At 50.3% G+C, this 12,604-nt stretch overlaps 2 protein-coding genes across 5 annotated transcripts in view; both read left to right on the top strand.

Annotated features, from left to right (window-relative positions):
• LOC139228092 (lysine-specific demethylase 9-like) overlaps positions 1 to 2,239 on the top strand; it is a 75,246-nt gene extending 73,007 nt beyond the window's left edge. The window contains exon 7 of the mRNA XM_070859276.1: positions 1,811 to 2,239. Coding sequence (XP_070715377.1) covers positions 1,811 to 2,185 — 375 coding nt within the window. The 3' untranslated portion in view covers positions 2,186 to 2,239. The remainder of the gene's footprint in view (positions 1 to 1,810) is intronic.
• The window catches only part of LOC139228090 (protein PHTF1-like), a 38,877-nt gene continuing 28,376 nt past the window's right edge, over positions 2,104 to 12,604 (top strand). For all 4 annotated transcript variants that reach the window (XM_070859273.1, XM_070859272.1, XM_070859271.1 and 1 more), the window contains exon 1: positions 2,104 to 2,186. The gene's annotated coding sequence lies outside the window, so the exon portion shown is untranslated. The remainder of the gene's footprint in view (positions 2,187 to 12,604) is intronic.

Genomic DNA, 12,604 nt, shown 5'->3' with positions numbered 1-12,604 from the left:
GGGTAGCTCTTTGTCGGCCGGCGCGGACACGATGGGCCGAATGGCCTCCTTCCGCCCTGTAAACTTCTATAATTACAATGTTCAGTGCCATTCACAACTCCTCAGATAATGGAGCAGTCCGTGCCCGCATACAGCAAGACCTGGACAACATTCAGGCTTGGGCTGATAAGTGGAAAGTAACATTCGGGCCACACAAGTGCCAGGCAATGACCATCTTCAACAAGCGAGAGTCTAACCTCTGCCCCTTGACATTCAACGGCATTACCATCACCGAATCCCCCACCATCAACATCCTGGAGGTCATCATTGACCAGAAACTTAACTGGACCAGCCACATAAATACTGTGGCTACAAGAGCAGGTCAGAGGCTGGGTATTCTGCGGCGAGTGTCTCACCTCCTGACTCCCCAAAGCCTTTCCACCATCTACAAGGCACAAGTCAGGAGTGTGATGGAATACTCTCCACTTGCCTGGATGGTGCAGCTCCAACAACACTCCAGAAACTCGACACCATCCAGGACAAAGCAGCCGCTTGATTGGCTCCCCATCCACCACCTTCAACACTCACTCCCTCCACCACCGGCGCACCGTGGCTGCAGTGTGTACCATCTACAAGATGCACTGCAGCAACTCGCCAAGGCTTCTTCGGCAGCACCTCCCAAACACACGACCTCTACCACCTAGAAGGACAAGGGCAGCAGGCGCATGGGAACACCACCACCTCCACGTTCCCCTCCCAGTCACACACCATCCCGACTTGGAAATATATCGGCCGTTCCTTCATCGTCGCTGGGTCACAATCCTGGAACTCCCTCCCTAACAGCACTGTGGGAGCACCTTCACCACACGGACTGCAGCGGTTCAAGAAGGCGGCTCACCACCACCTTCTCAAGGGGCAATTAGGGATGGGCAATAAATGCCGGCCTTGCCAATGACACCCACATCCCAGGAATTAATAAAAAAAACACTGCCCGGCACTCGACATTGGCCTGTGACAGAGTCACAGAATGTAGCAGCACTGGAGGAGGCCATTCGGCCCATCGTATCACAGGTACTGTCATTACTGTGACACCTGACCTATTGGGCCAGAATTTGCTGTCATTGTAACGGGAAGCTTATTATCGTCGCCGTTACTGATGTGTTTAATCGTTCGGCAACTTGTGGCGAGGGGGCGATTCGCCACGCGTTGCTGGGCGATTTGCATCGCTCCGCCGTTAGCCTCGCGGAAACGAGAATCCCCCCCCACCTCGAGCTCGCCTTCATGAAGTTGCCGCACTTGTGTGATAATTGGCAATTGAACCCATCGTAGAAAGTTAGGACCGGTATTGAACAGCATAAATACATTTTTAATGAGATTTATGTTCCTGCAATGTCACAACCGCTCCAACTCAGAGAATGATTGAAAAGGTGCTCTCAGTCCTGCAGCGTAAATGTTAGAGCTTTTTAACATTTACATTTTTTTTGTACTTTACCTCTTTTTTTTCTCTCTCTCTCAACCCAATCATTCGTTCCCTCCCCATGTCACTTTCTATACCTGATTTGATTTGAATTCGCCCTATTTCCCTTCAATGTTCCTGTTTCTTTCTCAATCCTTAAATGTCGTTGCTTCAGACAGACTGTGGGTCCCGTTGCCCCATTACCCTCGCCGCCCCGTTACCAGCTTGCAACTTGCGGGGTAAAACAAACTGTTGAGCTTGAAGGGTGAGGGGAAACGTCTAACTAATGGTGCCCGCCATGTTTCTGGGCAATATCGTTTATTGCAAAGGGCCAAACGCCGGCAGGATTTTCACATTTGCCTTTTCTTTTCGCAGTGCGTGCAGTGGGTGGATGAAGCAAAACTCAACCAGCTGAGGCGAGAGGGCATCCGCTACTCAAGGATCCAGCTCTCGGACAACGACATATACTTTATTCCTCGGAATGTCATTCACCAGTTCAAAACTGTGTCTGCCGTGTGCAGCTTAGCCTGGCACATACGGCTGAAGCGTTACCACCAGGGCGATCCCGGGCCAGGAGCAGAATCAGAACCAAACACAGACTCTGACGTCGCCACTAAAGAAATTAAGACAGAGACTGACGCGAGCTGTTCAGACGATGCGACGATGGAGCCCGAGGTCTCGGCCAAACTGCCAGTAAAACAGGAAGATCACAGTCGCCATCCCCAAGATCAGCAAGGTTTTCCACAATGACGTGTGTACATACTCGACTTTTTAAATAAATATTTTTTTTTCTTTCTTTTTAAACAGGGATGTGAAGTTTTAGTTTTATAAGTTGGCCGGGATTCAAATTTTAGTGAAGAAATCGTGCCGTTCTTAAAGTGTGTTTCTTGAATTTGCGGTGAGGTATACAGAGCCCGGGGCCAGTGGATAACCAGCCCTGCTTACACAGATGTTCAGACCACTGGTGGATAGGAATCGGGTCTTTGCTAACATGATCCTTTAGCTGTCGTGCTGAATAAGGAATGGTGGTGCCGATCCTGCAGCTCATTGCGGAGAACCCAGTGCAGAACGCCGCAGAGTGCAACTTGTACTGCAATCCGCAAACTTAACGACAGGCCTCTGCCCCTTTAACGTCACTGTAGGCTGTGTAAAAATGTGGCCCTGTTTGCTGCCATCTCACTTTCTAGTCGCTTTTTGTTGTAACCAGAAAACTCGCCTATTGGCAAAGCACGGATTGTTACGGCGCAGCAGACCGTCGGAATGTCTCAGCCTCACCCCGCCCCCCCCCCACACAGTGCTCCTGTCCCTCGGCACGGTTCCCGCTAAGCTGCCCGGTGGTCTGGAGGTTCCACACAGGCCGCTCACCGGCCTTTATAGGGAAAAGAAACCCGCGACTGGGCGAAAATGTGAATGGGCCGCTCAGCCAGTTAAAGGGACCGCGCGCCGACAAACATTGCCGTGGGGCCCAATTTCCTCTTCACTGCAGTCCTTGAGGGAAGGAAACCTGCCGTCCTTGCCCGGTCTGGGGCCTATGTGTGACTCCAGGTCCCACATCTATGTGGTTGACTCTCAACTGCCCCCCGAATTGGCCTAGCGAGCCACTCAATTGTACGCAACTCGGGATGGGCAATAAATGTCAGCCTCGACAGCGCCGCCCACATCCTGTGAATGGATAACATTTAGAAATCCCGTTTATATAAAAAAAACACAACTCTGGCTGTTTCCGCTAGGAGCGTTTGTGATCTGTAATTGTTCTTTTGAATTTCCCAACAAAACCCATGCACCACTACAGCTATAAATACGTGGAAACTGCAGCACAGAAATGGGCCAGCCAGTCAGTGTTTATACTCCACACGAGACTCCGCCTACTCTTAATGACCCCTTCCGACCATGCCACATATATCTCTCCTTTTCTGCCTCGTGTATGCATCAGGCCTCTCCTTAAACGCATCGACACCATGCCTCAACCACCCCAAGTGGCAGCGAGTTCCACATTCTCGCCACTCTTGTCAAGAAATTTTTCCTAAATCCTTTCTTTGCTCTGTCAGTGCCTATCTTGTATTTACGCCCCCTTGTTCTGGACTGACACACAAATGGAAACTGTTTCTCCACGTCTACCCTCTCATAGAAACACAGAAAATAGGTGCAGGAGTAGGCCGTTCGGCCCTTCTAGCCTGCACCGCCATTCAATGAGTTCATGGCTGAACATGCAACTTCAGTACCCCATTCCTGCTTTCTCACCATACCCCTTGATTCCCCTAGTAGTAAGGACTTCATTTAACTCCTTTTTGAATATATTTAGTGAATTGGCCTCAACAACTTTCTGTGGTAGAGAATTCCACAGGTTCACCACTCTCTGGGTGAAGAAGTTTCTCCTCATCTCGGTCCTAAATGGCTTACCCCTTATCCTTAGACTGTGACCCCCTATCAAACCCCTTCATTATCTATCAGATTTCTTCCAGGGAAAGGAGCTCCCAGCTGGCTCAGACTTCCCTGAACTTCTCCTTGTCCATTTTTTGGCAGAGTAGACTTTCATTCAGCCACGGTGGAAGTTGATGGGCAGGAAAAGATCAGCCAGTCCATCGAGCCTGCCTGATTCAGCCCTGAGCATCATAAGAACATAAGAATTAGGAGCAGGAGTAGGCCATTCGGCCCCTCGAGCCTGCTCCACCATTCAATAAGATTGTGGCTGATCTTCGACCTCAACTCCACTTTCCTGCCCGATCCCCATATCCCTTGATTCCCTTAGATTCTGTCTTGAATATCCTCAACGCCTGAGCATCCACAGCCCTCTGGGACAGAGAATTCCAAAGATTCACCACTCTCTCGTTGGGAACAAATTCAGCTCTGGTTCGTTTTTCCCTCACCCGCCGATCCTGATTTTGTGATGTGGCTTAGTTTCCGGCAGCATTGAAATCAAGTTGCTGACTGCCTCGTGTGTTCCAGCGTTTGAATGCTCGCCCACTCCAACCGGGCCGTCTGTGATGTTACAGAATATTGTGGGTTGTTCAAGCAGGTGATTCTGGTGCAAGAAACAATCTCCTTTGACTGAAGCATCACATTGATATCCAGCTGTAGTTTTGCAGTGGAGGCCCGTGCATTGTTCCCTGGTGGGAATGGCCGCTGCTGTTTTTGAGTAGGTTTGTATTTGATTACTGAGCGAGCAGTCTCAGCCAGTGTCCCGGTCAGTATTGGCTGCGGACTGTGTGATGCCATCTGCTGCCGTGCTTCCCATTGCTAAACGGGCAGTGCTGGCCCAATCTCTCGAGTGCCCTTCACCTCGGCAATGTTTGAGGTGAAGTCCGTCATGGATGCAATCGTCTCCGAATCCCTTCTCATGTGAAATGATTCATTTGATTTCCTGCCAGGTTTCTGCAGTAAGATTGGCGGGGAAAGAGGGAAGATGCATTTCTCATCCAGTTTCTCTGTGTGAGCAAGCTGGTTCGGTCCGCAACATGACCTTGGTACTTGTTAATTAGTCTTGGGTAGGTTTGTCTCCCCCCAGCTGTGGTTAGTAACTTATAGCCAGGCAAAGATGCCAAGTAGAGAGCTTTGATAGAAGAAAATGTTTAAAACTCTGATGAGGGGACTTCAAGGGGTCTTTCTGGATAGATAATTAAGATGGGCCGAATGGCCTCTGCCTCATTTGTAATTATGCTGGGAGCTTGCCCCCCTATAGGAATTGGTGATAATCTTAATGTAGCACTGTAACGGTGAATAGGCAGATAGAGCCTGCGTCCATCCAACACTTGTGTACTGCTCCTATATTCTGGGCGGGTTAACTCTTCGAGCACCTCCTGTCAGCCTAGGGCAGCATGTCTGATGTACGATCTCTCTCGCCTCCAGCTGCCACTCTCAATTGATTTCTGTCTCTCTCTCTCTCTCTCTCTCTCCCCCAATTTATCTTCCATCGGCACGGCTATGATCAAACCTTCTGCAAGTACTCCGTGCTGTGCTGTTTTTTACCTCCCTGTATCTCATCGCGTTGACGCTGAGACGCGGCACACCGTCTCTGGAGCCCTGACCGATCAGGGGTGATATCAGGAAGCACTTCTTTGCACAAAGGCTCGTGGAAATCTGGAACCCCCCCCCCCCCCAAAAAAAAAACTGCTATTGAGTCTGAGGGTCAAATTGAAAATGTCAAAACTGTGATTGCTAGAGGTTTTTTTGTTATGCAGTGGTATTAAGGGTTACAGAACCAAAGCAGGTAGATGGGGTTAAGATACCATTCAGCCATGATTTAATTGAATGGTGGAACAGGCTCGAGGGGCTGAATGGCCTCCTCTCATCCTATGTAACAGGCTCGGAGATGAATGGCCTCCTACTCTAACTGACTCCTTCAGAACATAGGAATTGCAAGACAAAACAAAACACTAGTTTGCCTCCTGGTAGTCACGCGATCCAATGATAATGGGGTTGTTGGCCAATCACAGCGATCAATCTCGATCAATGAGTCTACAACAGACCCAGACATGAGGCGAGGAAACCCCCCAGTGGGGGAGAGCTTTGGGAGCTGCACAGCCGGAAATTGCTGCCTAACCTCGTCTTTTCTCCGTCTCAACCCAGCCCTGTCCTGCACCCAGCATTGGCTCTTCCAGCTAGGTTTCTTAAATCGTGTCAGCAGACCACAAGTTGCGGAATAAACATTCCTCTGTTTCAATCACTGCAAAGAGCAGGAAATTAGGGGTCACAATCTCGGGATAAGGGGTCGGCCACTTAAAACAGAGATGAGGAATTTCTTCACTCAGAGGGTCGTGAAACTTGGGAATTCTCTACCACAGAAGCCTGTAGATACTGAGTCTCTGAATATATTCAAGGTAGAGATAGATAGATCTTTGGAGTCTCGGGAAATCAAGGAAAATGGGGATCGGGTGGGAAGCTGGAGTTGAGGTCGAAGATTGGCCATGACCTTATTGAATGACGGAGCAGGCTCGAGGGGCCGTATCTTTTGTTATGAAAGAGCAGGTGGAGTGGGACCAATTAGCTCTGAGTGCTCACACAGGCACGATGGGCCGAATGGCCTCCTGTGTTGTATGATTCTAATACAAGGTTGTCTTTTCAACCTCTTACTTTCTCCCCTCGGCCGCCTTGCCTTTGTGTAGCAGCAGGAGTATTCCCGGGAACAGTCGGGCCGGGATCACCTGACTTTCCACAACATCTCGCCGGGGAGGCAGCTCGCCACAGAACAGGTTATACAGGAGGTGCTCTGAATGCAACAGCGTGTGGCTTTGCTGGATTGGAACTCTGTTGGAAGCAGCCCTCCCCAGTAAAGACTGAGCACTTGTGGTTGCACCACAGCGTGTGGAGAAAGCAGAGCTCGAATCGCACAGTGTCTTCCGACTGACCTGCCCCATGCCAGAATTCAGGGGCTGAAAGTAAAACTGAGCCTGTGTGCAAAGTTTGTGCAACTTTTGGGCTGAATTATGAGGACAGGTTGCATAAGATGGGCTTGCATTCTCTTGAGTTTGGCCGGTTGAGGGGCGATCTGATCAAGGGGTTTAAAAGGGATTCGGTAGGGTAGAGAGAGAGGGAGGGAGGAACTATTTCCTCTGGTGGGGAGAGTCCAGAATGAGGGGGCGAAACCTTAAAATTAGAGCCAGCTCTGGAAATCAGGAAGCAGCTTTCCACATACACAGGATAGTGGAAATCTGGAAAACTCCCCACAAAAAAAGGTTGTGGATGCTGGGGGTCAGTTGAAATTTTCAAGCTGGAGATCGATATATTTTTGTTGGGTGAGGGTATCGAGGGACATGGATTAATGGTGGGTAGATGGAGTTGGGGTGCAGATCAGCCTTGATTTAATTGAATGGTGGAGCAGGCTCGAGGGGCTGAATGGCCTCCCCCTGCTCTGGTGTCTATTTGGCAGTGACGGTAAATATAACAGCGGTTTCAAGTTGGCAACGTAGACTTGCATTGTTCTGTGGACATGTAGGGATTTGCCTTTATATAGCACCTGTCACAACCTCGGAACGTCCCAAACACTTAATAGCCAATTAAACACTCTTGAAGTGTAGTCACTCTTGTGACGTAGTGAAAGGCGAACAAACCTACTGCTTCAAAAGCCCTGTGGAAACTTTCCGGGCCTTCTGTGAAAGCTAGTGTCGCAATAAATGGATCAACTGATCACAAGATCATTACGGAGGAGGAAGCCACCCGGCCCATTTTGGCTCACTCACCTCGGCTCAACATTTCAGTGTCCAGTGCAGGAAAGTGAAGTTGGAGGTAGAAGATCAGCCATGATCTGGTGGCATGACGAAGCAGGCTCGAGGGGTCGAATGGCCTACTCCTCCTAATTCTTATGTTTTGGTGTCTCAAATGGTGCTTTCATACTCTATCAGACCCTTACAAGTGCCATCAGCTTCTCCAAGCATGGTTCTTGCACAGGCAGCTCCAACCAACCTGCCCAAACTCGCTAAAAAGTCCAGTTTTCAGTGAGTGCATAACCCCTGCACTCTGGGCGGCGGGGGGGAGAGAACCCAAAGACACTGTTGTTATATCTACGCACTTCCAAATAACTCCATGCTTTTTGCCTCCACTCGCCTTACCTGGCAGTAAGGAAGTTATACTTAAACCTGTATCGAACCTTGGTTAGACCACACTTGGAGCACTGTGTACAGTTCTGGTCGCTATATTATAAAAAGGATATAGAGGCACTGGAGAGGGTGCAGAGAAGGTTTACAAGGATGATACCAGAAATGCGAGGGTACATCTATTGGGAAAGGATGAACAGGCTGGGTCTCTTTTCGCTTGAAAGTAGAAGGCTGAGGGGTGACTTAATAGAGGTCTTTAAAATTATGAAAGGTTTTGATAGTGGATACAGAGAGAATGTTTCCACTTGTGGGAAAGAGCAGAACTAGAGGCCATCAATATAAGATCATCACCAAGAAATCCAATGGGGAATTCAGGAGAAGCTTCTTTACCCAGAGAGCGGTGAGAATGTGGAACTCGCTGCCACAGGGAGGGGTTGAGGCGAATAGTATCGATGTATTTAAGGGGAGGCTGGACAAGTATATGAGGGAGAAGGGAATAGAGGGTTATGCTGATAGATTTAGATGAGGAAAGACGGGAGGAGGCTCGAGTGGAGCATAAACGCCGGCATGGACTGGTTGGGCCGAACGGCCTGTTTCTGTGCCGTATATCCTGTGTAATCTGCTGCGTACGTTGCCCTTTAGGCCATTCAGACCCTCAGTACGGCAGAGGACTCTCCAACACTTCACATCTCTCCGTCCATTCAGACTTCCTCCGTTGCTTTGGCGATTGCCCCCAAACAGTTTGGTCTCGCCTGTAACTTTGAACGGTTTCTTAAATCCCAGGTAGTCGACCCAAGCTGGAAGTAGCTGCCGATCCCCAGGGTCACTCCCTCCATGTCCACTTTTCCCCCCGGCGTCACTCTCCCAAAGAGCCAACTGCTTGGTTCCTTCAGCCGGTTCCTCGCCTGGTCCCATTGGGCGGCTCAGAGGCCACTCCTCACCTCCCGCTGCAGGGAGACGACCAATTGGTTAATGCGGAGATAGACACGAGAGATCATCAGAGATGGCGCAATCTGATTTAACCCACTGAACGATGTAATCTGTGTAAACAGGGCTCCTGAGCATTGAACACTTGCCAACATGATGGGCAGCCTTTATACTGAGGAGGAGTTTCATCCTCCGGCTACAAGGGGAGGTAGGAATTCCACATACACCGTCTCCGCTTTTATCGAGAGGAGCTGTATTTATTGTCTTGTCCCGAAGATGATTTTTAAAATTTGGTCGTTCAAAGTTAAAATTGCTTCCCAGGCACTTGTATTTTTTATTCACTTTAGTGTATTTGTAATTTTTTATCCATTTATATTCGTGAGTTGTTTTAAAACAGAAAATATGTCTCCTTTCAGATATTGTAATACCGTCCCTTGCTGGAGAATTCCTTCAGGCGTATCTTACTTTACCAATAGTCAGCATTGTTGAAATGCCTTGGTGTATCTAGCAGTAATTTATGAAGACATTTACTTTATTTTTGAACATTTCTATCAGTGTAGCAGAGTTAATGCCCAGGAGGGGGTTGTATTTTTGTATTTCTGTTGAGTATATTTACATTCATGTCAAACTTTTCGGCCAGTCTACATGCTTGATTGACATCGTTGGCTGATAAATCTTCAGAATGCTGAGAGACAATGCGGTGTCATGCTCTGCAAGCGTGCCCGCCCGCTCCTGGGGGTCCGTGCACTGTCATACCGTGCGTACGCCTTCCATTGTAGGGGTCCTCGGAAGGTCAACACACAACGCCGCACTGCACCTGGGGCTTCACTCTTCGAGTGAGGGGGGGGGAAGGAGGGGTGTAAGTGAGGGGGGGGAAGGAGGGGTGTAAGTGGGGGGGGGGAAGGAGGGGTGTAAGTGGAGGGGGGGGAAGGAGGGGTGTAAGTGGGGGGGGGGGAAGGAGGGGTGTAAGTGGGGGGGGGAGGCGGGGTGTAAGTGGGGGGGGGGGAAGGAGGGGTGTAAGTGGGGGGGGGGAAGGAGGGGTGTAAGTGGGGGGGGGGAAGGAGGGGTGTAAGTGGGGGGGGGAGGCGGGGTGTAAGTGAGGGGGGGAAGGAGGGGTGTAAGTGAGGGGGGGAAGGAGGGGTGTAAGTGGAGGAGGGGTGTAAGTGGGGGGGGGAGGAGGGGTGTAAGTGGGGGGGGGAAGGAGGGGTGTAAGTGGGGGGGGGGGAAGGAGGGGTGTAAGTGGGGGGGGGAGGCGGGAGGAGGGGTGTGAGGGGGGGAGGGGCGTGGGTGGCGGGGGGGAGGGGTGTGGGTGGGGGGGGCTGAGGGAGGGGAGGGGGGTAGGGAAGGTGAATGGGAGGGGTTGGGTGGGGTGTAAAACTGTCAGTCGCAGATCGGCTGCCCATTGACTTCCATATTGAGCGGTCTCCCCCCCGCCCCCCACTTCCGAAGGGAAATGTTGCACTTCAAGTGCACCCGCCCTTTCTGGGGGTGTCGGCAAACAGACCAGGCACAGAGTGTTTAGTCGTGGTTGGCCCGGTTCTGTTTACGACCATAAACATAAGAAATAGGAACAAGAATTGGCCATTCGGCCCCTCGAGCCTGCTACGCCATTCAATAAGATCGTGGCTGATCTGATCCTGGCCTCAACTCCACTTCCCTGCCCGCTCCCCCATAACCTTTGACTCCCTTTGAGATCCTGTTGTGTGTTGAATGCACACAGCCGTCAATCATGACTGCAAAAATGTCACTGACACCGGAGATTTCTTCACCCAGAGGGTGGTAGAGGCAGAAACCCTCATCACATTTAAAAAGTACCTGGATGTGCACTTGAAGTGCTGTAACCTACAGGGCTACGGACCAAGAGCTGGAAAGTGGGATTATGCTGGATAGCTCTTTGTCGGCTGACGCGCACACGATGGGCTGAATGGCTTCCTTCCGTGCTGTAAATTTCTCTGATTTTATGATATCATTGAAGCCGGGGCAGATGGTCTGCCGCTGGGGTTCGTTGGGCGAGTCGCCAAGACATGGAGATCAGGACAGCCCTCTGTTTACATCACCGGTCAGCTGCTCTCTGCTGGGGCAGCGGCAGCGATCGTCCAGTTGGCCACCGAACCCCTCGGGCAGAGAGCAGGGCGTTGGGGGAATAAGTCTCTCGGGGCGCCTGCTATGCAGTGGTATCTGATGGAAAGTGTCCTCTCCAGGGGTCAGCTAACGATCCCGGGTCACATGGGAGCGACGGCTCCTCGGCCCGATCCACTGGGACATGAATGATTCCCGGGAGCGTTCACCGATGTTCTCTCTGGGCTGTGAGCACGCGCGGCCACGCAGTAATCTGCAGGTTCCCATGCCGGCTGCTCACCGGCTTTTATACCGAAAATACCGCGAGTGTGGCAATCTGAAGGGGCCGGGCATTGAAAGAAACAGCAGCTCACGGAGAACATTGGTCAATCCCCCCCCCAACCCCACCACCCCGCAAAGCCTTCCATTTCACCCACCCTTGTGCCAATCGAAGTTAAAGGAAGGCGTGTGGTCAGTGCGGGCTGGTTAACCTTGTATCCCTGTTACCTCACTTTGTGGACAGGGAGTCACTTGTACTGAGAAGACACAGTCCGGCTCCAACAAAACTATACACAGTGCATACATAGACACACACACACAGCCCCACACGCACAGGCACATCGCACACTCACGCACAAACTTTGTGCAAACTCAGATCCTCTGAGTAACTGTTCACGAGAAGCTTACCTGAAAGTAAGATTTTGAGAATGGCATTTGCCTGGGAAGCAAGCTTTGCTTTGCTTGGCCTTGGTCTGGTCAAACCCTTATAAATTTTTGTCTCGCCGAAGGGTGTAATAACTTTTTAACGATGCGGAGTGTGAGCAGACGGTACATTTTAAGATAAATAAACCTCCACATGATATTAACCCTTTGCTCAGTGACTTTCTTTAGCTCACTCTATGAAGCATGTTTTAACCTTTTAAAATGTTGCTTTGTAAGATTTTAAACTTTGAGCGTGCACATGGAATACATAGAACATTTCTTCAAAGTATTTTTTTAAATAAACTGGAAAAAGTGCTGAAGGTGTCTTTTTCTTTTCTTAATGTGGTTTTCAGATGTGATGGGGTGGGTTTTTGCGCTCCTCTAATTCTCTAATTATGCCCTGTTGAACATCGGTGGCCGTGCCTTCTGTTGCCTGGGCCCCAAGCTCTGGAACTCCCTCCCTAAACCTCTCCCCCTCTCTACCTCTCTCTCCTCCTTCAAGACACTCCTTAAAACCTCCCTCTTTGACCCAGCTTTTGTCACCTGCCGTAATTTCTACTAATGTGGCTCGGTGTCAAATTTATTTGTTTTGTCTTATAACACTCCTGTGAGCTGCCTTTGGATGCTTTACTACGGTAAAGACGCCATATAAATACAAGTTGTTTTACAAAGAATTAACAGAATGTACGGCACAGAAACAGGCCATTGGGCCCACCGCTCCGTGTCGGTGTTTATTCTCCACACCAGCCCCCTCCCACCCCTCTCCATCTCACCCCCATCACCATATCCTTCTATTCCTTTCCCCCTCATGTGTTTATCCAGCTTCCCCTTAAATGCATCGATACTATTCACCTCAATCCCTCCCTGTGGCAGCGAGTTCCACATTCTCAGCACCGATGTTCCCGTCCGGCTGCACGGCCCGAAATAAATCAACGGGAACGTTGGCCTCTGG

This window comes from Pristiophorus japonicus, chromosome 17, assembly GCF_044704955.1.
Source record: "Pristiophorus japonicus isolate sPriJap1 chromosome 17, sPriJap1.hap1, whole genome shotgun sequence".
NCBI lineage: Eukaryota > Metazoa > Chordata > Chondrichthyes > Pristiophoridae > Pristiophorus > Pristiophorus japonicus.
Note: the sequence above shows the minus strand (reverse complement) of the source record. Positions and strands in the feature narration are given on the sequence as shown.